Consider the following 25,984-nt stretch of genomic DNA (forward strand, 5'->3'; position numbering starts at 1 on the left):
TAATTTAGTGTAGAAATTTTCACTCAGAAATTGTAAATTCCTCAATTAGTTACAAAGAAACATCATGTGACAGTTGAATTACGCATGGCATTTAAAGTATAAAGACTAAAATAGTATTTTTGGTTAAATGTACTCAGAAAAATACAGTATTTAGTATTTTATGTAAAAAAAATACACTTGCATACATATAATTCCATATTAATAATTATTTAATATTAATTTGTAATAGCAAAAAATGCACTGTATGTGTCAAAATTCTTTTTTTTCATTTAAGTCAAAATTCATTAGGATCATGTTCCATTAATATATATTTTGTAAATTTCCTACTGTAAATATATCAAAACTTTTTCGATTTTTTTTATTAGAAACGTGCACTGCTAAGGACTTCGTTTGGACAACTTTAAAGGCAATTTTCTCAATATTTGATTTTTTGCACTTTTACTCTTAAAAATGCACCTGTAAGACTGGTTTTGTCACATATTATAAATACTGTGTAAGCAAAATACATTTTAAATAAAAGAGATTCTAACTGACTAGCCAAACTAGTTAAAATTATATTTTTATTTTTGATAGATAAATTAACTTGACGAATGTTTTACGAACTTGAATGTTTTTTTAACATATATAATATTAAAACGTTTAAAAAACAAAACTTCCCCTGATCTGCATCTATGAAAAATGACCGTGTCCTTCAACGTACCAATGAATGTCCTGGCTGAATCGGTTCTGGTAAGATCCTTTAACATCAGCCTCGGAGAACAAAACATCTCAGCAGTGAAAAATGTGGCTGCTTTTGTCTCTGAGGTTGCAGGAGCTATTACAGCAGTTTCATTCAAAAGCTTTTAAATCTCACAATGCACTGTATTACAGTTTTATATGCAGTGTGTTGCTCTGAGCCTGTTATTTCCACACTGGATGTATTGAAAGCATTGAAATACTGCCTCATTAAATGGTAGACAGGCACACAGCGAAGAGAATGGCCCGGGCGAAACAGCCAGACTGACTTAAACAGAAGAGCTGCAGTGTTGACAGATGTGTCCACTGACAGCAGTTCACACTGTACTTCTCTACCTACTAACTCTCTCTCCATGACTGGATTGTGATTCTTCACTAGTGTTAAGGCAGATAAATGATTACTGTGGCTCGCTGGTGAATGCTAATGCTCCACTAAAGCTTCAAAGGGACCATTTTCTACACTTTTGTAGCATTTTATTCTTTGCTTGAATCAGCGGCGTAACCGCAATAGACACTGAGGGGGACGTTCCTGTACGATATTCATCTTAACAGCCAACTAACATGGGTTTTTCAATGGTCGATTACATTCAAGACTTATTACGTGGCCAGCTTCCCTCAAATTAACTAACAATGGTGTCTCGAATCAAAAACTGTTGTAATTTATTGAAGCGTGACTTTTCTGCGCAGATAACGATCTCGAATTAAACATCCGTGCCATTTTATCCTTAAAAAAATTATCATTTGCCAAGTCTATTAAATGTTTAACGAGTACGATCACAATGAAACACCGAATCAAATCTTCTAATCCAAAAAGAGCAGGTGTCATGAATGGCTCTTTTCAACCAAACAGCATAATTACTTCAGTCAAAAAATCTAATAAATCACAGAATTACTGAGATGCTCATAGTTCAGATACAGACAGGGATATCTATAGTAGGATTAAAAACATGAGTACATCAGAAAGTGACTTTTAAAAAGAATGTATCATTGCATCATCATACCAGTAGGTGGTGACTAGTAACTGTTAAAGTGCCCCTATTATGGGTTATGAAAGGTTCATATTTTGGTTTTGGAGTCATAAACAACATGTCGGCATGCATGCAAAACACTTAATTTTCTCGTAATATGCATTTGTTTCTACCTTTGTTCAATGACTCCCAAACAACCCGTTCAGCGAAAACCTTTTTCCAAACCCCTCCGTTGATTGATCGATTTTATTTGAAGCAGTGTTTGTGAGGTTTTGACACCGCAAAAGCACCACCTAGCGGCAAAGAATGAATTTACATTCTCATTCAGAGAAAAACGAAAAGATCGAGTGTGCGGGTAATATGCTAATATGCTAATTTTGACATCAAAGTGAAACGGCTTGGGATTCATTTAAAAAAGTCGACTCTTTCATTTGAGACACAATAATCTTGTGTACAGTGCACTCACTTAGACCTTTCATTCGTGCATCGTTCATTATCTCTCCGAGTTAGAATTTTTTGGCGGACTACGCCTTAAAGACTTCTGTATCTAAATCTAAATGTTAGAAATAGAATTAGCTAAATAACGTTATTTCTGCGTTGGTGATCCAATTCGGTAGGGTTATGGAAAGCTAAACAAACAATCAAAGCTAAAAGCAAAACAATTTCAATTTCGCATTAAACGTCCATGTCGAAAAGCTTGATAAATAGCGTCACGGTTTAGTAAGCTGTAGCCAATCAAATAAACATCTACAATTAATCAGTTAAAACTGCTGCCTACTGAGAGCATTTGCATTTCATGTATCGTGATCTCTCTCTCTCCCGTTCCTCCAAGAACATCCAGTCCAACTTAATCTTCCTTAAAGAGAACAAAAACATCTTAATGTAGATCACCAGGGGCTCTGGTAAGAGCCAGGCGAGGGTTAACAGTGCGTGCCTGTGTAAATGTACGTGTCTGTGAGCGAACCGGTTTTTAACGACGCTTGCAATATAGCAACAAAACAGTCTCAGACTAACTGCGGTTTGCAGGATATCGCATTTATGAAAGTCTTTTTAAGGATACGGGGAAGAAACCAGGATCAGAATTGATTCGATTCATTAGAGCCGTGTCATGGCTTCTGTCTCTGAGCTACAGCCGCTCGCTCTCGTTCACTAACTGATATCAATGACTGTCCTGTCATCTTGTAAGCATATGAATGAATAAACTGTCACACAGAGAGCTATATGAGATAATGGTTATGAGCGTAAATGTCAGAGCGAAAACAAACCCCATGATGCATCGTGTTGCTTCCAGGCAAAAGATGCTCGAAACATTCGAGGAGGGCTGACGGATACACCTGCGCTTCAGCCAGGCGTAAATCACCTGCTACACGTCGTGTCTCATTTCAACAGCATCGGAGAAGCTACTGTACTGTAGATCATAATGGGATTACGCTACTAAATTCTGCTTTGTTTTGACATTTCGTTTGTTTTTTTACGAGCTTAAAATTCAGGAAAAAGTCACGTCGCAGACCCAAACTCTGCACTGAATATGAGCTGCGACTTGAAAGGCACCAGACAGGAAAAAAAAAAAAACATAAGTCCATTTCACGCCTTTAAGAGCCTTTCAGAAACGATTCTGTGACTGGCAAAAATAACTATATTATAATGACGCATTCGTAATTTATATGTCGCTTGACAAAAAAGGTATTTACGTTTATAGATTTAAATGTGTGTGTGTGTGCGTTTGTGTAAATACACACACACACACACGCGCGCGATTTATATATCGTAAATTGTTTTTCTACTCTCTCAGCACTATGGCAAAAGAAATTATGTGTTAGTTGCGTTTTCTCCAGCCCCAATTGAATGTGATGCGAAAAAAGAGACTGGATGCAGTAAAAGAAGGCAAAAACAATAATTTGCTAATGCATCTTGTCTTTGCTGGCTTCGCACAACACGATGTTTACAATGAAAGCAGCACTGCGGATCACAAACGGATGACTCTTATGAGCCGGTTCTTGGAGCAAACCAGTCAGTAAAGATGTAAAAATTAGAATCACTTAAAGTGGTTCATTTGACATGGTTAAAGATTAAGAGGCGGGATAAAAAGTTTCTTTGAAGGAATATCTTAACTCAAAATGCGATTCAAGCCTCAGGCCTAGATGTCAATGAGTTTGTTTCTTCATCTGAGGAGATTTGGAGAAATTTTGCATTGCGTCACTTTTTCAAGAGTTGCGAGAAAGCAATATTATGGATAAATGACTTGTATTTTAGCTGAGCAGTGATTTGAAGATGAACACTTCTCAACGGGTTTGTTTCTTACATACACTTCTTACAAGCTTTTTGGTTGAGATGATTGATGGACTGCAGTCGTGTGGATTACTTGTGGATTATTGTTGTTTTTATCAACTGTTTTGACTCTCATTCTAACGGCACCTATTCACTGCTGAGCAATTTATGTAGTAATAAATGTATCCAAATTTTTTCTGATGAAGAAACAAACTCATCTACATATTGAATGACCTGAAGCCCTAAAGACATTTTCAGCTAATTTTAATTTTGTGTGTGTGTGTGTGTGTGTGTGTATGTGAACTATACCTTTACATCAACAAAGAAAAACTGTATTTATAAAAAAGTATAAAAATAGCATTGCTTTTGTTTACATTAAGAAGTCTGAAGCTATTGATACTTTTGAGAATTAACTGTGAATTATTTCTTTAATTAATTGATTAATCAGATAAAAATATTATTAATTACTGAACTGTAACAACATTATCCATTTTTAATTGTTTTTTAACATTCTATTCAATATTGTCCTTCACACAATATGCAATTTTAGCAAAATATATTAAGTTAAAATGATTGCACTGCAGTTTTATTTTGTTCTGACTCAATAAACAATAAGTTGTTTTATTTTTTCTTAAAACCAAGTTTCCGTCATCGCCATGGGTTCAGTGAAACTCGCGACCATAGTTAGCTTAGAAGGATTTTCTAACATTTACAGATAAGGATAACGTAAGTTATGCACCGTAGGAAAACATGTGTCAAATGGTTTAAACATCACACATATCAGTCAAGCACCTGACAGCCACATTAAACTATTATAAGCTATTTCGTAGCGCTAAATATAAACATGCACTTTTCCTGCAGAAGCTCACTCTGTGTCTTCTGCTATATGTGATATGAATTTTGTCCAAAGTAATGCGTTTTTTATTTTCATGATAATGTACTCTCTCTTTCTTTTTGTGTGTGTGTGTGTGTGTGTGTGTGTGTTTGCGTCCTCATATGTGATCCCTGAAGCTTTTGTCAGTTAAGCTCATCCAATGTGGCTGTCACCCAATCTCTCGCTCCAAGGAGCTTCATGCCTATTTTTATAAATGTTTTCATATTCATTAGTCTTGAGTGTCATTTCATGACTGCAGATCTTTAATACGACCTCACTGTAGGGTGTCGTGCTCATCTCGCGCAGAATAACTCACAAAAACACAACAAAAGCCTTTTAATTCCTGTCCTGTCACATGTTTCGACTTCTCAAAAGAGGGGCGAAAACACTCCGAGCCCAAAAGCCATTTGCGTTCAAGAGATATCTTTATTTAAGTGAGAATTAATTAGATTTAACTTTATATCCTTGACCCACCGCATTATTCTACCTCATAACATCTCTACTGCAGAATCTTAATTGCAGGGAACGGTGCAGGGTGTAAGTGCAGGCTGTTAATGAGGGCAATTAGTGACGAGGCTTGTGAGGCCTCTGACAAACAGAGCTCGGGATCGGAGCCGCTGAATCATATAGACGCACGAAAACAATTGCAGACATGGCAACCAGACTGTAATCAGACTTCCTCCCAAGTTGCACGCTTTCAAAAGTATGAGCTGTGCTGCTAAATTAGGTATTTTTTAACTGGTGTTGGAGGTCTACATAATGTTAAAAGCAACAGCTTTTGAGACTTTGGTGCGGTACGATCTTTTTAAAGAAATATTTTTAATAGTTTTATTCAGCAAGGACACATTCAATTAATCATAGGTGACGGTAAAGACATTTGTAATGTTACAAAAGACTATTTCGCATAAAGGTTGCGCTTATGGACTTTCCAACCGTCAAAGAATCTTGGGGCAAAATGTATGTATGTAAAAAAAAAAACAATGGTTTTCAACTTTATGAAAAGGAAGAAACAATTCTTAAGCATTAAGTATTCTTGAGCATTTTTACTATTTTACATAAATGCAGCTTTGACGTCAAACAAATTAATATAACCTAACAATATTGAAAAATAATTTAATACTAGTGTGTGTGTCTGTGTGTGTGTAACTGATCCATGCGTTTTTTGTGTTAATCATTTAATGACATGGGTATGACAGAGGTATTACAATTTGAAGGTGGTTTATGACACTGTCTATGTCCGCATAATGCAAAAGGCTTAAAAACATACTAAAATGGTGGGGTTTCTTTTGAAAAACTGAGAATGCTGAAAGTTTTCTGTAAAGTTTAGGTTTAGGTGTAGGATTAGGGCCATAGAAAATATGGTTTGTACAGTATAAAAACGATTAAGGCTATGGAGAGGCCCTATAAACCGTTTGTGTGTGTGTGTGTGTGTGTGTGCAAAAACAAATTATTACATTTTCTACTGATGGGTAGTAGCTTTCAGAGGTCATGTGCTGTCTTGCGATTATACTGATTAATTTATAATAATGCTAATAGTAAAAAGCATACGAAAAATGATTTAGTTTCAACAGCCATTCAAATATTATTCATATTCAAATATTCAAATATTACACATAGGACTGGGTTAAGTATAGCAAATTTATTTTCAACGCTACTCTTGGTCTTTGTTTTATTTTCACACACAGTCTGCATCTTAGAGCATTTGTATGCAATGTTATCTCAGAAAGCATAAATGAAAGTCTACTTCCGAAATCCCCTAGACAATGTGCGTCATCCAGCTAGCTTTGACATTATATTTGTATCATGGGACGCGATAATCCTGACATGCTAAATGGTATGTAAATTGGTATTTCGTTTGAGATTGGATGCCGAGATGACATGTTCATATCTGCATGTCAGCCAAAGGCTTTATGAACTCTGCATCACACCGTTCGTCAAAGTGAAGCAATTCGGGTTATTCCCAAAGTTGCTCCTGCTTTGATTGATCGGCGATAACAATTACGCCAATCAACTCGGGTCACCTTCTAAACACGTGACAATTCAATTTGAGCTTCACGAGGAGTTAAACTAGGTCTCATCTTCTCCACGAACAGCGAGAAGTTTTAATGAAGTGTTTTACGATGCACTCTCCGGACTACATCCCCGTTTTTTTTTTTGCTCCAGCTCTACATGGGCCGCTCGCTCAGGACTCCTTTAATAAAACACGCTTTCGGAGAGGGGAGGGCATGCCGACATGCTCCGCTCGCTGTTGTGCCATGATTAAAGCTTTTAAAAAAACCACACAGCCTTGCATGTTTGCTTGCGGAGACTGGCAGAGCGTGTGTTTGTATGTGTGTGTGTGTGTGTGTGTGTGTGTGTGTGTTCTGACTGTTGCTCAGGCCCTGACAGCTTTGAGAGTGATGACAGGCTCGGGTGTGTGAAAGCCACTGGATAAGAGGTTTAATGAGGCTGTAGGATCAATAGACAGGTTAGGGGGGGAGCTGTCAGATCACCTTCCTGTCTGCCTGTATGCTGATAGCTCCTCTTCGGCTAATGAAATGCTAACATAAAAACACAATTCATCAGGTGAGTATCAGTACAGCACTACTGACTCTATACAAATGATCACAGGCTCGTATGTTACTCTTTTGAAGGTTTTTGAGGTGAGCGGCACAGGCATGATGGAACGACGGAATTAAACAATTCATCAGGAGTCCTTTCAAAATAGCACGGATTGTGGAAAAGAAGTCGCTTTGTAAGTGCACTTTAAACAGCGAAGCATATTAAAAACGCGCAGTTAGTGTAATGTGAATTAAATGAAAGAGTGCATTTTCTTCACAGTTTCTTCATATACATAAAAGCGCATAAAAGTGTAGCGATGCCAAACGAAAAGCTCAAAAGTATCAGCTTTTTGGATATTTTTTGTTCTATTTTGATGTGTTCATTGACATGGTAAATCACGCTGTAGATGTTGCACCTTCATCCTTACATCTAAAAATATTTATATGCGTGGCATACAAGTATCAGTAGAAATGGCATTAAAGTGTATTTTAGTTAACTATAAAAGTCAGTACATTTGGCAACCACACAACCATATTTTAAAGTCATTTGAAATTGCATATAATACGTCTTATATAAGTGTGTCAAAAAAAGCCCTCTAAAGTTCAGCTGATTGTAATTAATATACATTTAAACATTTGTTTTCATATAATTGCAATTCACATGAACATTGAATGTTCCATTATAATAAATTTGCACTTAACTACATTATTTTGCTCTTTTTTAGATTGTGCTAAAATCTGCTTATTTTCCACAAAGGATGTCCTGAATACATCTTCTATATTATGAGCATGTTTTTAATTTTTTAATTAATATTCATTTTGATCCTCACTTATTGACCTTTGACGGTGCACATCAGATAATTTGACCTTTTTTTGACAAGGCAAGGTTTGTTCAGGCTTTAAAATGTCATGTAGTGCTGATGAGATGAAAAACGAAATAAATGAATAATTCAAAAGATTTATGAAAATGCAAAAAAATCGGGTTTTTCTGGTTTGTTTTTTTTACGTAATGGCTAAAATGTTTTGTAAACTACATTTAAATCGTTAGTTCACCCAAAAATGAAAACCGTCCTGTCTTTTACTCACCTTCATCCTAGGTGTATGTGACTTTCTTCCGTTAGACGAATCCAAATAAATTAATTTTAAAAATTGTGCAGACCCCTTTAAGCCTTTGAATGGGCTTAAACAGGTGGTGACTGTATTCAGTTCAGAAGAAATGAAAATGACCAGGGCTCGATATAAATGCTTCATTAGCACCAGACAAGTAACCCGATTAAAATCAAATATAACTATGCAAACAGCAAAATGCAAGTACTATTCCGATTTTATTACCTTTAGATTAAGTAAGTGACAAATAGCGGATCTCGGTAGGCTACTGTATATAATGCATCTATTGACGATATAAAGCTGCGCTGCTGAAGTGAGGCTCAAGCTGCCTTTCCAAAAGAAATCAAAACAAGAAAACGACAAGGAAAGTCAGCAGGTAAAAAAAGATTTCACACAGTTAGTTAGACAATCTTACACAACCTTTCCACCATTGCAACTGATTAATAGTTCAATAAACAATTCATTAAGCAAGTACAGTAATATTAAGCCACTTACATGTTAGGTGGAACCACAGCACGATTCACTGATGAATGATTCAGTGTTTTGAATGAACCAGACGAATTAAAGTTTCATTAGCCCATGCATAAACAACTAATGAATCTGTTGTTTGAACAAATCACTTGAATGAACAACTCAAAAACTTACTCATAAAAAGTTCATTGCTGGCACCTATTGGCGTTTTATTTAGTAGAATAGTATAATTTCCACCATCATTTCTTTTTCGTATATAACAAAATATATATTAAAGAATGTCTTAATATTATTTAATGCAGTTGTATTTTTCACTGTATATTAGGGGTGACACGATACAGAGAGGACACGGTTCTGTACGTACCTCGATACAGGGTTCATGGTTCCATACGATTTCGATACTATGTTTTTTTTCTTTTCGTTTTTTTTTAAACAGACAGTAGTACAAATTAATTTTTTTCCCACCTATAAGTGAAAATATGAAATATTATTACATTATAATTTTTTATATATATATATACGTGTTTAATGTTTATTGTTTATGTTTGCTGGTAAGGATACAGCTTTAGTGATTGCGTCGCTGTGCATGCACGCACGCACACACACACACACACACACACACACACACACACACACACACTCACTTACTTCAGTTCCGGCATTGTGAACTTGACAGCACAGTTGGTACTTAATCAAAATGAAATACAGTCAACCAAACATCAGCACGTGCCTCTGTGTTTGAATGTGACTGAAGTACAAAGACTTTAATTTACATAATAAATAATAGTTTAGCATTCAGATAAGTTAAATTGCAAATATAAAAACATGAAATATAATTTAATATAACAAATCTCAATTTAACCCCTGGAACTAACGTGTGAGTATTCATAATAAAGCATCCCTCACACGGTTCAAGGGGGTGAATAAAGACCTCCTGTAGCAAACCCATGCATTTTTGTACGATAAATATCCATATTTCAAATGCAATGAACACTTTTCTCTCACTTCTGCTGACTGTGGAAACCGGAAGAAGTCCTAGCGGATGATGTAAAATGTTATAAAATATGTAATATGTAATAAAAATGGTTATCACATTTGAAATATGTATATTTACCACATACACTTAGGATGTTTCAAAGGTAAGTAAAAGGCAGGACAATTTTCATTTTTGGGTGAACTAAGCCTTTAATAACTAAAATTAACTAGCAATGAGCAATACACTGTTACAGTATTTAATCATCTTTGCTAACTCTGGATAATAAAAGTCTTGTCCAAAATAGCTCATGGATGTGCTACGATGTAGACTTATTACATCCACAAACACGCCGATGTATATATGAAATAACCACCTCATATAACATACATGAAATCATCCAATTACAGACCTAGACAGGTGGAGCTGGGGAAGGTGGAGGGTGTCTGTAGTATGCTGCAACTGCTACAGAAAGCTCAAGCCAAATATTTGAATGTTGAGCAGTAAGCCTATTGAGCTGCTGATATGAAAAGAAACCAATCAACTGTGTCATGTGAAAAATTATATGATAATATCAGAAAACAACTAATATCAGAGTCGGTCTATATGCAACTAACTTTGTATTCAACTAATGTTAACAAATGGAATCATACCGCTAATGCATTTTACTTCATGGTTACACCACATGACATTTTAGTTTTTTTCATGCCGCGTTTTGTAAAGAATTTTCTGGTTTATGCTGGTTTAGTGCTATTTTGCTTGGTTACCTAACAGCCAGGTTGGCTGAATAGTGAGGTAGTTTATCAAACTACATTTTAAATACAAACTTCAATATTTTAGCAGAGGGTGAATTAAGAACAAAGCTTCTAGCAAATTGTTGTAGCAAGCGAACAGCATGTTGTGCTTTAGCATGCTAACAGTTAACGGCACACTTCAAACCATCAGCTGAAAGCAATATTTCTATAATTAAACACATTTCATTCGGGATTCTGGTCGGCATCTGGTTGACTCATAATTATACAGAACTTCTTTAAAAGAGACTTCTCAACGAGTCCTCCCTGTATCTCAAACAGAAAAGCATGGCGCTAGCAATGCTAAGGTCAAAGGTTTGATTCCTAGGGAATGCGCAAACTGACGAAACATACAGTATACTTTTAATGCCATTCTGCTTGAAGCTGCTAGTGGTACAGAAATTACGCACTTGAGCGAACACTAAGCCTATTGCAGTTGTTGGTAAGACGCTACTTTTGATGTCTTTGATGAGTCTCTCAAGTCTCCAACACAAAGGCAAGGCAGGAAACAACCACCGTAGCGGGTGGTGATTCTGTATGTACAGTAATGTGCACGGATCCCATTGGTTCGCACAGGGCTCACAAGGTGCTCAAAGAGACAAGAGGATGCTTCTCAGACACAAGCCCTCGTGATGCCGCTATATCCAGAGCCCCCTCAGACCAGCGCGGAGACCTGATGACGGAGTTTCCCCCGGATCACCAGCCCAGCACTGATTCACTGTGACGTGAGCAGCCTCTCCCTTCAGCTAGCGACTCTTTGTTTCATCTGGAGAACTTGCTTCGGTTTCTTTCCTTCCTGACCCTTCATGTGCCCTCGATGTATTTGTCAAAGTGCATCAGAGCGAGTGGGAGTCCTACAGGATCATTCACGAGAAAACAACCTGAATATACAGAGCTGAGCTTAAGTAGCCAAGAGATAAGGACAACAAAACCATACCAGATCGGATGAAGATTTAACGCAAGCCCAGTGTCCTTAAAAGACTGTAGGGTTGTGAGAAATGTAGAAGACTGACAGATTTTGTCCTCATCATTTTATGGGATAGCTTGCGGCAGGGATGAATCTAATACTGAGGGATTGTGGAGCAGGAGGTTTCGTTTCATTTGCGTATGTGGTTGCGTGTGTGTTAAAATGATGGCTGCAGTGGAACTGTCTGCTTTTAATAGGGATGTCAGTTGATGTAACCGGTACCCGATTAAATACAGCATCATGTTAATCACAATTAATTGTTTTTCATTGTGTTGGCTGCACCGACTTCAGACAAAAAGATTAAGGTGGTACTCACTTACCACTTACCCTTATGTTGTTTCTGTCATTTGTAACCTTGCTGCTTTTTTAAAGAGTCTATTGAACAGAACCGTATAAATCAAAAATGTTCTGTGAATGTGTTTGTGCCCACTCTACATCATCGTCATCCTCATTCTCTCCAGACTTAAATTAGCGGTCAAGCAAGACTCAAAACATCCAGAGCCATCGAGAAAAGATCATTCTGGTCTATTATTTTTGGATGGATGGATGTGTAAATGAAAAGAGATAGATAGATAGATAGATAGATAGATAGATAGATAGATAGATAGATAGATAGATAGATAGATAGATAGATAGATAGAAAGGTTACATATATATTCGTTGCTGTTTTTTTTTTTTCAAAAGAACTGCATGTATTTCAAATATTTTCTGTGCGCCCACTCTACGCCATCTTCATCCTCATTCTCTCCAGACCTTTAAATTAGCTGACAAGCAAGGCTCAAAACATCCAGAGCCATCAGAAACGACCATTCTGGTCTATCATTTACACTGGCTAAGTGAACAGAATGGCTATCCTGGTCCACAAACCAACACTTACCAGCATGAACGTTCATGCTGGTCCAAGCTAGTGTTTTGAGGAAGGAGACGAACACTGAAACATCAAATAGATGTGTTTCACAAGATCAAGATAGATAGATAGACACTGAAACTGTTTTTGATAATCGTGCAGTAGTAAAGACCATGCTAATAATTCTGATTAAAACTTTTGTATATTTCTGAGTATGCAACTGAATATTTGAAATGTTTAACTGAATAACTGAGAAGCTTCAAGCACTGTTCGTTTTTGGCCGTCTTTGTTCTATCGCGGTTATTTCTTTTATTGCATCAAATCTGATTCTTTGTTCTTTTGTCCTTTTAAAATGCCTTGTTTACTTCTCTTGAGTAATTAAACAATGTTTATTTATCTGAGAAATACCTGAAGGCTAAATGTCAGTGTTTTCATTTGTTATTACTAATATCCATAAAGAAAAGAATGCATTCGATGGCATAATTGTTTTTGTCTTTGGTGTGGCGCTGACATGAGTATGCAGAACTGTGAAATTTCGCTGGGATTGGTACCAGCTAATTTTGGTACGGCGACAACCTTCCGCAAATGAACACAGAGCCAAGCGCAAACAGGCTTTTTGAGCTACATGGGATCAAGGCTGAATTTGGGATGCGCACTACTGTATACGGCATCAATATCTGTTCAACAGTGCACTCGCTTGGTATATCTTGCTCTTTTCATCTCTCACTCTCTTTCAACTGCGTTTTCTTTTCCTTTGTATGACCTCATAAAAAACAGCTACCAACATGACAGGCATTTATTGTACAAAGAGCGTCTCTCTTTTTCAGACATGCTTCTCCATTGACTAGAATGATTCTAATGGTGGACATGGTGAATACGGTCAGCTCAACACTGGATACACTGACACTTCTGGAAACGTTTTGAGACCGAGCTCAGAAGACGACGTCTTATACTAAAAATGAGGAGCAATTTAGCGTCGTCGTGTGGCCACGTTATTGTATGCGTCTATCAAAAATTTAGCACACGTGCAATGGTTTTTATGTATCACCGCAATAAAGTCTTTTATTAGAGTCCGCTTTCTTGCCCTCTTTGAAATGAAAATAATCTCTTTTATCTCCGTCAGTATTCATTACCGCGAGAAGAGCAAATAGCAATGCGCCGCAGTTTTTCCATTTAACCTCACTAGCTCCACTAACCCTCGCTAAATCATTCAGGGCACAGGCGGTGATGGAATTGACTTTTCTTGGGTCTTGTACCTCATTGTAATAACAGCAGTCCAAATTAAATGGCGCTAATCTATTAACACGTTAAATTGGTCAGTTTGTAAGACACTCACAATTGTGGCCTAGCGGAGAAAAACAAAACAAAACCAAATGTCACTTCCCGTGTCAACTCATGCCGGCTTGAGAAGATAAATCATTGCTTATTACAAAATAAATTTTCATCATAATTTTTCTACAAAAAAAAAAATAAAATAAATATAAATTAAAAAATATTATATATATATATATATATATATATATATATATATATATATATATATATATATATACAATTTGCATCACCCTTATTACTTTTTATTTAAATATATAAATATATATTTATTTAAATATATTTATATATATATTTTGAAGAATCTTCATACAGGTCTGTTTCAGTTAAAGTTCACAGTGACTACACAAATACCCAAAAAATATGAGAGAAACATTATATAGTAGCCATTCAGCAAATGATTTGTGTAACTTTAATTAGTGACATCAAAAGTACCAGAAAAAAGGTCTGGTATGTGCAGCCTAAAATACAAGCTGTTGTTCATTGCGAGAAATATTAATTAAACAACAATAGTGTTAAGAAATGTATATTTAGCTTTAATGTAGCTTTAATCAGTCCTCTAATTTAACAAACTTTATTTCATTACGGTTTTTATTTATTCATCATGCAGTGAAGACTATACCAACAAATGTTTTTTTATTACCGACTTGAATTATGTTTATGTTTAATGCTTACTTAATCAAAAGTACTTGAAAGTTAATTATCACTGTTCCAAATTTAACCGGTTATACTATTGATATTAATACTTCACGTGTTTAATTGTATTAATGTGTTCAAAATCATATCATAGCTCATTGAAATGGGCATTAAAGCATTCATTCATTTTGAGATATATACTGCATATAATCATGCTGTATGCAGATGAGTTGCACGCGTGAAAATATTTCACATTTCTCCTTTTGAGCTCCAGCAAACAGCATACGTGCGTTTAGAACAACGCGAGGATGAGTAAAAAGTGACAGAATTAGCTTTTTTCGGGCGAACTTGCCACGACTGAAGTTTTGTAGCGAGTGCGAACAGTGAATCAACATGTATATATTCTCCCCTTTCCTCGTACAAGTACACTCACGCATACACACGAACACACACACACACACCAGTTTCAGAGACACACCAGGGGCTCGAGAGTTTCCACCTCAAAGCCGCAGTCAATTTGTTTTGCAAGCAAGGTGCGATCCAAAGAAACATCAAGCGCACGAGACGGCTGCAGGGCCGCTCGCTACGTCTCTAGCATTTGAAGAAGCGCAGACGAGATGGAAGACAGCGAAATAAGAGGGAAAGGAAGAGAGAGAAACACAAGTGACATCAAACAGCCACACATTCCCGCACGCACCGAGTCTGGGCTGGTGGGGAGAGCTCAGCGTTTGTCCTAATCAATACCCAGCACAAGGCATTGAGATGCAGCCAGGGGCTCCCAGCCAGGCGAACGTCCAGGCCGACTGCCAAAGGATGGAGAGAAGAGTGCTGGGGAGGAGGGGGGTGATGGGACAGGAGACAACTTCACAATCTGAAACATTTCCATCCGCAGCCACGATGGGTGTGCCATGCTTTCAGAAATGTCTTCCTGTCACTTATGGTGATGGCTCATTGCAAGGTCTGAAGGAGATATTATATTATAGCGACCCTTATCCGATGCCACCGATCCCACATCGATGGATGAATAGCAAACGTTAACATTTGTGTATGTTTAATACTGATCTTAACTGTATACGTGTCATTTCAAATCGCTTCAAAATATATTCATTTGATGTTATTCGGTTTTCGTAATCTTTCGACTGTTTTCTTGTAATGCTATGGTTTCGCATAAATGTTTAAATTCAATTAATGTTACATCTTCTTTATTATATGAATCTTCGTGGCTTTTTTTCTCATGAAAGGGCCTCAAAACATTACTTATAAAACATTATTCTTAATTACTGCTGCCAAACAATGAATCACAATTAATCGCATCCAAAATAAACATTTTTATTTATTTATATATATATATATATATATATATATATATATATATATATATATATATAATATATATAATAATAAATAAAAAATATAATAATAAATAAAATGTATGTATATATATATATATATATATATATATATACACACACACACGTACAGTATATATTTTCTTAATATTTCCGTGTATACATTTATATAATTCATATTATATATACATATATTTAATGTACAAATATAATTTGTTTCTTAAATATATATATGCATGTGTGTGCATTTATACATATCTAATAAATATACACAAAAACTTATTTTGGTTGCTTTATTTTTATTTTGGATATTTTGGATTATAAAAAAAATAAATCTAGATAACTTTTAACTAGTCAACTTAAAAATTGTACTACAGCATGATTCAAATAACTTTTTCTTTATTAATTCCTCTGGTTAAAGACAATTCCGTTTCAAATGTACCACACATGGAGCCTTCAACATCATTTAAATGTTAAACAAATCACTCGCCTTTGCAGAAAAGATGGCTGGACTACAACTACATCCTGTACAAACCTTGAAACATTGAAAATGCTTTAAAAATGTATCGTTTGTCATTTAAAGTTTCTATTAAAAAAAGAGAAAAACGAAAATATTAAACACACTAGGATTAATGAGCTGCTGGGTTCATGATTATTAATCAAGTTGTCTGTGTTTGCTCGAATTGATTTCCTGAAATTAAAACAAAGACGACAATAGAGCGCCAGCCAATAAGATTGTCGCTAGTTAAGTTCTGCCCATTACCAGAGAAACCGGCAGTTCTTAAAAGATGAAGAAATCCAAAGGAACTGTTCTTTTGACAGAAAAAATATAACAAAGAATATTATAATGCCTCATTTTTGGTCACTAATGACAACGGCGTTGGAAATGACTAGTTTATTTATAACTGCGTTATTCCCATCACTGTTCTTAACACATTATGACTAAATTTTGATAATTAAAGTATTTCCATGGTACTAAAACCCAGTATTTGTGGTCCATTTTCTTGTAAGAATGTGAACTGTATCGACTGAAGGTTTGTTTTGGAAACTTAAGGTCTGCACTAAAACTCCAAATTTACTGAACCTTTAAGACGAAAACCCTATAATTTGTAAAAGACCACTCAAAATGCTTTGCAGCAGAGCTCTGTGTTGAGAGCTTTTTGCGTTACCAAGAGAAAGATCTCTGATGAGCGGAGAGCAAAAGATTGTTTTATGGTTTTTATGGGTAAAATTATCCATGTTATGATTGGCCGGGCTCGGATTGAGCACCTTTTTTGAGCACGTACGGCCAGAACAACAGAGCTCAGTCTTTTGTGCTCATAAATGGGTTCATAGCGCTGGAGCTTTTCAGAAGAAAACGAGGCTTGCATCTCTTTCGCTTCCCCCCCCCTCCGCCTCCCCCCTTTTCAATCTTTCTATCAATGTCTCTATCATACGGTCGTGTTGCCACTTTGCTATTTTATTCACAACACAAGAATGCACTCCCGGTTTCCCAGGAGGATGACGCTGAATAAGGGAAAAGATGTAGAGGGCTTTGTTTCTAGCTGCTGTTTCCCTTCAGTCAAGCTTTCTGTTGTTTAAATGTTTACACTGAACAGCCCAGAGGCTTGAAACAAGCTTGTATGCAGCAGGAAAATGACACTTTGTCAGAATTTCATCACATTTTCTCCTTTCCAAAGCAATTCTGCCATGACAAGATCGCTTTGAAAGATCGGCTAATTTCATTTCAACACTAAGCATGTCAGTGGCCAAGGTCTCCTCAGAAGACACTTACACTGTGCATCACGGCTATTCAGAAACAACCTTCACTTAAAGATTTCACATAAAGACTTTATAAGGACACATGTACACACACCAGCCATTTCCACTTTGACTTGTACAAAATCTGCACCGGATTTCTTGACAAATTATCTTGAAGCAAATGCACATGCAGAATGTTTATTAAGCCTATAATACCACCGGCATTTTCCCCTCTGTGTTGCAGTAAACAACCAGAAAATGAAAACCAAATTCACTCATGCTGATGCTCTTTTATTTAAACTAGCCCTGAAATAATGAGTTTCCTCCAAAGGCAGGAATTTCATTATTGACATGCCTCTCATCAAGCATTCAATCTTACAGCATTCAGCTTCTGTTTCCACCCACCTTAAATATCAAATGGAACAGAATTGTAAAGATTCTATTACAGCTCTTTTTTTTGGTCCGTAGATTGATTTGAGCTCAGGTACAGAACAAAGCCTATTCCCGAAGAGAGGAAACTTAGGCTTGATCTCATTGGTTCATTGCTTGTTTTAATCCCGCACGGTTTTCATTATGTCAACAGAATGCAAACACACTTCGGAATATGCAAACAAATGTTACAATGTTATTACATTGGATTAAAACCTCCCGATTTTTACACGCAGGGTATAACGACTTCTCAAAGATATTGTTTTTGTTTTTCGCACCTTGATGCACTCGTGGCGTTCCCAGCCTCCAAAAAGGTGCTCAGAAATTTCTCGTTATGCTATATCATTACCATAGATTTTTTTGAACTGCTTTCTTTTAGTTATTGCAGATTTACTATTTCTTTTTGAAACTGATAAGACCATATAAGCTTATGCACCTGTTTTTTACTGAATGCATTGAATGTGTCCCCAAACACACACACACACACACACACACTCAAAAATAGAAGATAAAAGGCTGTTCATTTTTGACCGGGAACACCAAATTAGATAAAGGATTTTCAGCACAACACAAGGGTGAAGAAAGTAAACAGGGTCAGTTTTGTATGTTGTCATTAAATATTACATCAAATTGAAAGATACTGCTGTTGGCATCCCAGCAAGCACGAAACATTTCAACAACATTTCACAATGTTGCATTTTGGTTGCAGTTAGGTCGCGTTGCGGTACAACGATTCAAAAATGATCAAGAGGAAAAAAATACATGCTGTAGTAAATTGCAAGAAATGTGAAATGATTATTGAAACGGCCTGTCATGTTTGTGACATTCATTAGCCATTTTTTGGTCACTCTTTGAAATCTTCTCTATGTCTACCTGCTGGCAAACATTTAGGTGTCTGTGTGTATGTGTGTGTAAATCTATATATGGTCACATTTCTTCACTATTATTATGACTTTTGCCTCAATAAACTCCTAATTTGCAGCCTATTATTAGTAGATAGTAAGTATAGCTGTTGTTTTTGTGTATAGGGTAGAATTTAGTTATCAAAAAAATATGGTCATGCAAAATAAGGCATCCATTTGTGCATTATACATACTAATAAACAGCCAGTAATATGTATACTAATAAGAAATTGGATCCAAAACTAAACTGTCACCCTATTCCAATAGCTAGTTAATATGAGAATTGGTCCCAATCTAAACTATGAGCATTTTAAACACCCAAGATAAAAATCTATTTTCTTCAAGTGAATTTAAAATACTTTTTTTTTATAAAAGTAAGAGTATAAATTTACAATAACACTAGATCAAATTAGAATAATTTAGGAAAGTTGTGTTAATTTTTTTTATTTCAAGTTCAAAGGCAACTTTGTGCCAACAGCAAACAATTTATCAGCCTGCCAAACATTGCACTTAAGTAAATTGTGATTATTCATATTAATTTGACTTGGAAGAGAACAGTGGGAAAGATGATTTGAATGGGTACACTAGAAATAAATAGCTCACTCATGCAAATATCGAGCAGCACGCGCACACACAAACACACACACACACACACACACACACACACACACACACACACACACACGTACACACACACAGTCTGACACACAGGCCAGGTTTTTCCTTCCTAGTGCATTTTTTACAGCATTCAGCACTGAATTTTCTGGCATTTTATACAACATTTTACTAACAATGGTCACTAATTTTACGAATGCCAGTAATCTTATTCACAATTAGATATGAGATCCTCACAGTTAAAACCTGCACACGTCTAGTTTAGACCAAATTTAGTTTATTTGTATGCTGGTTTGGTGCCTGTCTCGCTTGCAAACCAAACCTTATGATGGAGACCAATGAGACCAGCATTCAAAGCACAACATACGCGAAGACTCTCAATAGCAAGAAAAAACTAATCGTAACATATCGTCAGCTTCAGAAGATCGGTCCTGGTATTTCATGACTGTTGTATAAACATTAACCTTCAAATTACACAACCAGCATACCTTCAAGTGCAGTGCCATGAAGCCTTGAGTTTAACAATTTGCCGTAGCGACTGTGAAAAAACACATTTATATGTTTTCAACGTAAATAATGTTGTAGTGAAACTGAACACTGTAGCGATATTAAGAGAGCAAACGATTACAAAGCTGAAGGGTTCTCATTATCATCATCAAGCGAGCAGCTTCCAGCAGCTGGTCGTTGACAGAAACTGCTTCCTTACTGATTGGAGCCAGCCTGAGATTCCGGAGCCAAATGATGTTTGTAGATATTCACAGGATTCGGTTTAACACAGAATTTTAAAAAAGCTTCATGAATTAATCCTCGTTTGCACCAACTGACTATTGAGACAGAATCAAACCCAACAACAATGGCGTTCCAGTGGCGTAATACAAAAAGACATTCATTTGCGGTAGGATAATAAAACGGCTTCTTTCGAGCGCTGGATAGCAAACAGTCGGATCTCCTTGGGGACTGCATTAGGAGCCTGCATTTCATGGATGCGATGCTAGATCTGACTCTCGTTGGCCTCACACAAACACTGACAGTCATACCCCCTCAGGCTCACTGCAATTACTAGGCAGGGGCCCTAAAGTCTAAACTTATCTGATTATATTTCCATTCTGCACTATCCAAACAGTTTTAGCGCTCGAACGAGTCCGTTTAAAAGCCTCCTGGAGCGAGATACAGGCTTGGTACAGTCAGTCTACAGGTTCTCTAATATTAGGCTACAATCGCGTCTGGTCTCGAGGCAGATTAACGTGAGCCACCGCTCTGATAAGAAGCAAAGTTTGACATCCAGTAATGAAAAAACAGACGGAGCCTTGCAGAGGTCGACGTGCCTCATTTTGAGCCATTTATTCATTCCTCAGTCTACTGGCTGTATGAATAAACATCAGCAGACTGCAGTGGCGAAGAACGGGGAAGAGCTAACGCGTTCGACGGCGTGGGATCGCAGGAACTGGGCTGTCAGTCTGTTTCACCTGGGGGCCTTGCGTAGGGGCTGTCGCAGCTAGGGCTCGCAGAAAACGCCGAGCGTTTTGTCAAAAATTCACGAGACATCTGTTGCCATGCCGGGACCTTGCTTCGAAGACGTTTAATTAAATAAGTGTCACGGCGCGTACAGATAAATATGCCACAACTGGTGCACGGGCGCATAATTATGACAGGGCATCTAGGGAGCTGCGGGCTTCCATGCTCATTATGGCCCATCTGGGACATCAAAAAACAGCGCTCGAATCCCATGTGTTCATATGGGAACAAGCTTTTACTGGTGCCCTCAAAGGAGGGGAGCATCCGCATGGTGGCGAATTTAAACTACCGCGGCTGCGGTTCGAATTTCCTGGAGTTTTTAAGGCAAATGGGTCAGATTTGCGTGACTATGTCGACTTGTGTTATGAATGAAATGCACTTGACGTCTTGACATATGCCTGCACGCACACGTTATCCAGCTTAAACAACAGAGCAGGCAGTTTTAATCGCATAAAGACGTGGATTCCACCCGAATTCATTTTTGTAAGCATGGAGGATTATCAAATATAATCAGAAGATTTAAAGATGGCTGACAGCTGTCATATGATGCAACAAAGTGCCACTAAGTCATTGTTTCGAAAATGCGATACAACAGTCGGGATTAGTTGACAAAGCCAAGGAATAAACTGTCCACACACACACAATGTTCTGGGCATATCTGTGCTTTTCTTTAAGATTTCCAAAGGCATTTGTGCACTGGTTTAATGGCAGCGCTCTCCAAAGGCGGTCAGCTTCACGAAGGGGGTTTCTGCTTTTCAATGAGCACAAAATAAGTGTCACTCTGTTGGAGCCGTCTCCTTTTGCGGACTCTATCAGGTATCCCGGTGGAATTAGAACCCGGATCACTATTAAACGCAGCACGAGAAACATATTCAGCCTTCGGATAAAAAAAACAAGCACACGACACCTCCAACTCCCCAGAGACCTCTTCAGCTTCTGAGCCCTCCTAATTTATGGAATATTTCGTGTTCCCCACCCTCCTCAAGGATGACTGATCCCATTCTGCCGTACCCTGCGTGCCAGTCACGCTGATACTCATTAGCGGGAAGCTTCAGAACAAATACAGAGGCCCCGTGAGGGGAACGTTGGGCATCAGAGGCTCGTCGCTCCCCGACGGTGGTTAATGCCACCCTCCGTGAAGGAAAAAGCCTCTGACTTTCTGCTGCTTCTTCTTGCCACCCTCTGTGACAGGTACCCGTTTGGTCATTTGGGGCTGCAAGGTCTGGCAGCTTCAAGTGGAGCCGAGCAATTGATCACCAGAGAAAGACTTGAGGTGAAAAGGGTTCAGAGAGCTTTTTCTACCCATTGACCAAAGTGCTTGGTTTCCTTTTAGTCACCGCTAAGCTCCCTTAAAGCTGTCCAAGGGCATTGAAAGTACACTTAAGGATGAAAACAGGGATCTGATCAATACGAGGAAAAACAAAGCTGCCCTCAACAGCTCTAAACAAACATCGGACAGACCTTGTCTATAACATGGCAGAGTATGCATATGCTCCATGACAGGATGCTAATAAGTGTCAGCACCGCTGTGCCATGCATAATAGGGGACGGCTGAAGGCTTCTAAGATAAGATAGGGGGTCATTTATGCCCCAATGTGGCCTGTTCAAAGGCTGACATGCTCAAGGATTATGCCACTTTTAGCACCCCGATGCTTAGGGCATTGTAATTATCAGATGCACCTCAGCCTATCCATGCCTCTTCACAGTGAATGAATCACCAGTGCCAGTGCTTTAAGATCTGTCAACCAGGATGGATCACTGGGCTGTATATCAGCCATCTGCCTGCGGATGCCGAGGCCATTTTTACAGCAGCTAATAGATGAGAAATGCACCCCGTGGACAGAGCAGAACACCTTGTCAAAAGGTAAAATACCCTCAGGAGTGAACTGGACGAACAAGCAATGGTATGACAACCTATCAAATGGGTAGCAGATGAGTGCAATCATATTTATTATTTAGCTATCAATATATATTTATTTAGTTCTTCAACAAGTCTATTTTATTCATTTGGCTCATTTATAATCATTAATCGCTATAACTGTGCGTCCCTTTAGGGATGTTCAGCTCCGCAAATTAGCTCAGCATTTCAAACCAAAATGTGATTATACTGATGTACGTTTCTTTAAATACACACACACCTACACAGAATATATATATATATATATATATATATATATATATATATATATATATATATATATATATATATATATATATTGTGTGTGTGTGTATGTGTTTAAAGAATCGTAAATTAATATAATCACATTCTGGTTTGAAATTACAATTTTCTACAATAACTTTATACGACTTTTAATCAAAATAATTAATACAACAATTAAAAGTATTTTATACATTTTTTTTCAATTAAAAAATAACATCAACAGCAAAAAAGATACTGTGACTTCTTCTTTCACAAGATTTTGAACTTTAGAAACTGACATGGTGGAACGGCCATTAATGTTAATCTGACAACAGCACACAGTTCTTAGCCAATTATCTCAAATTGGCCAAATATGAGCAGATTTGTAATATTTCCTCCTACCAAATGGGCAAGACAGCATGATAATTGAAATGAAAACTAAATTGCATTTTCAATTTCAGCTAGAAACGGCATTGCTCGAAAAAGCTCGCATCCATTATTGCATTTTGGTAGTTATGTCATTTTCTATGATCTGATCGCAATTTAGCAATAAATGTTTTGCTCTCCGAACAGAGCTCTCTTTTAAAACTTTATCCATTGTGTAAGTGTGGTCTAGTAGCTACTATCACAAGTGAACTGTAGGCTATTGATGCTGGGTGCCTGTGATCTCCATCCCATGGGATTGTTCTACAAGTGATGGAGCATGCTGGCCACAGCTAGAGACCACAGGGCATGGCTTCAACCGCATCTGAGGTTATCACCAACACATTCACAGCAGCAAATATCATACTACAAACTTCACTGTTACATAATGAATGCTTTATTCTCAGAGGGATACTGATAGCCGTTATCCTTTTGAAGTGACCTTAATATCCGGATAAGTTGAAATTGTGAAAACAATCTGGAGATTTCAGCCTAACCTGCTTGCTCATTTTGATTCTAACACGATTTGATCCCCGTTTGAATTGTTTGCAAATTACGACCGGGATTTCATTAGCATTCAGTAAAGACTCTTTTCATAAATCCCACACATCACTGACTCGCGAGCTCGGAGTCTCGGGGGCCACAATAAGATCGGAGACGCTTACCTTGCGCCCAAGTGTTACTGATGAATGAAAACATCAGAATCCATCCTGCGCTCCACTTCAGAGTTAACGCGCGCCTCGACATGATGCTCCGACACGTCTGTGAGTCCGCAGCACGCGTTCGCCCGCGCCGCGCTGGATACATGTTGCGCCGTAGTCCCGGTTTCCCCCAAAGCGATGCGAGACACTGAGCGCGTCGCTCCCGTGCGTCCAAAACCGGCGCTTAATAAGGAGGAGTCTGTAAATCAGTCTGTACGCGTCAGGCACCACTAAACTGATACAAAGTCCTATGAAGCAAAGTTTAAAAACTGCAAAAACGGCACGGCTTCACATGGCAATCTTTTTTTCTTTTATGAATTATTTCGATCGTTTATTCAGACGCGTGTGCAAAAAGTTAGACAATAAGAACTGTTTAATTTTTTAGAAATCAATCTGGACTGGATTCGGATGAATTCAATCGATTGCGTTCAAACGAGCGATTCCGCCGCATCTCTGCGCGTCATTGAGCCTCTCTGCTCTCAAAAAAAGTAGTGGAGTCTCGATGAGGAAATATTCCGTCCGGTATCTTGGATGTATCCCCCACAAAATGCAGTGTCCGTGTCCTTTCAGTGCTGCGAGCAACAATGTATGAGTGTCTGTTAACTCGAGGACCGAAGCCGACCTGCTTCACTGCGGGATGTCGCCACCACGCGGCGGACGAGAGAACCGTATTTTCCTATTACGGCGTATTTATGTTTTTAATAGATCCATCCAGCATCATTCAAAGTTTGGACGTTCACACTGCGGCGAGACTATGTTTACGAAAATGGCAAGGGTGTTTAACTCAAACGGGCAGCGAGCTCTGCTTATCTACGAAGGTTTTATTAATTCGTGGAGAGCTGCAATTAGTTCAAGCTGTCCACAATTTCCCACAGGATGCCAGAATTATAACTCCTTGTAACTCCTCAGTGCGAGTCCTCTGTTTGCCAAGAGAGCACATGCTCATAGAGCAACATTATTATTAGTGGCTCTCTTTCTTTCTCAACCCCCTCTCTCTCTCTCTCTCTCTCTCTCTCTCTCTCTCTCTCTCTCTCTCTCTCTGTGAGACCGCAGGCTCAGTGTAAGCTTTGATCCTGAGGACACAAATCTGGTTTTAAATTCCGAACAGATCCACAGACTACTGCACTCGTTACCCAAGCATGCTATGACTCACGTACTGCACAACTGTTCAAGTTACATCCAGAAACCGCATTCGTTCCCACACTGAGCAGGAGGCAAAAATCAAAATGATAACTCACATTCTAAATATAAGCATGTGAGGTGTTGCTTTACCAAATGTGCTTCAAACGTTAAACTCAGAGCATGGTAAGATGATGGTGGAGGTGATAATGATTGTGTCTGTAAGTGGTGGTGAGGATGATGATAATAATGATTGCGACGGTAATGAAGATACTGCTGGCAATGACAGTTGTGTTGATGATGGTATTGACTTTTAGTAATGATAATGATACTGTTGGTGATGGTAATATTTGTGTTGATTTGGACAGTAATGATGATATGTTGATTGTGATAATGATAGTGGTGGTGATTATGGTGGCAAACATGATAGTGTTGGTGTGCTAATGATAGTGGTGCTGATAGTTATGTTGGTTATGATAGTGTTGGTGGTGATGATGGTGACGTTGTAGTAATGATGATAGTGACTGAATATGTTGGCGGTG

General features: G+C 37.8%; 1 protein-coding gene across 4 annotated transcripts in view; it reads right to left on the reverse strand.

Moving 5' to 3' along the window:
- sdk2a (sidekick cell adhesion molecule 2a) overlaps positions 1-24,885 on the reverse strand; it is a 115,198-nt gene extending 90,313 nt beyond the window's left edge. For all 4 annotated transcript variants that reach the window (XM_043225805.1, XM_043225797.1, XM_043225789.1 and 1 more), the window contains exon 1: positions 24,288-24,885. In XM_043225805.1, coding sequence (XP_043081740.1) covers positions 24,288-24,429 — 142 coding nt within the window. In that variant the 5' untranslated portion in view covers positions 24,430-24,885. The remainder of the gene's footprint in view (positions 1-24,287) is intronic.
- Between the last annotated feature and the right edge of the window lie 1,099 nt (positions 24,886-25,984).

Source organism: Puntigrus tetrazona, chromosome 3 (assembly GCF_018831695.1).
Source record: "Puntigrus tetrazona isolate hp1 chromosome 3, ASM1883169v1, whole genome shotgun sequence".
NCBI classification, from domain to species: Eukaryota; Metazoa; Chordata; class Actinopteri; order Cypriniformes; family Cyprinidae; genus Puntigrus; species Puntigrus tetrazona.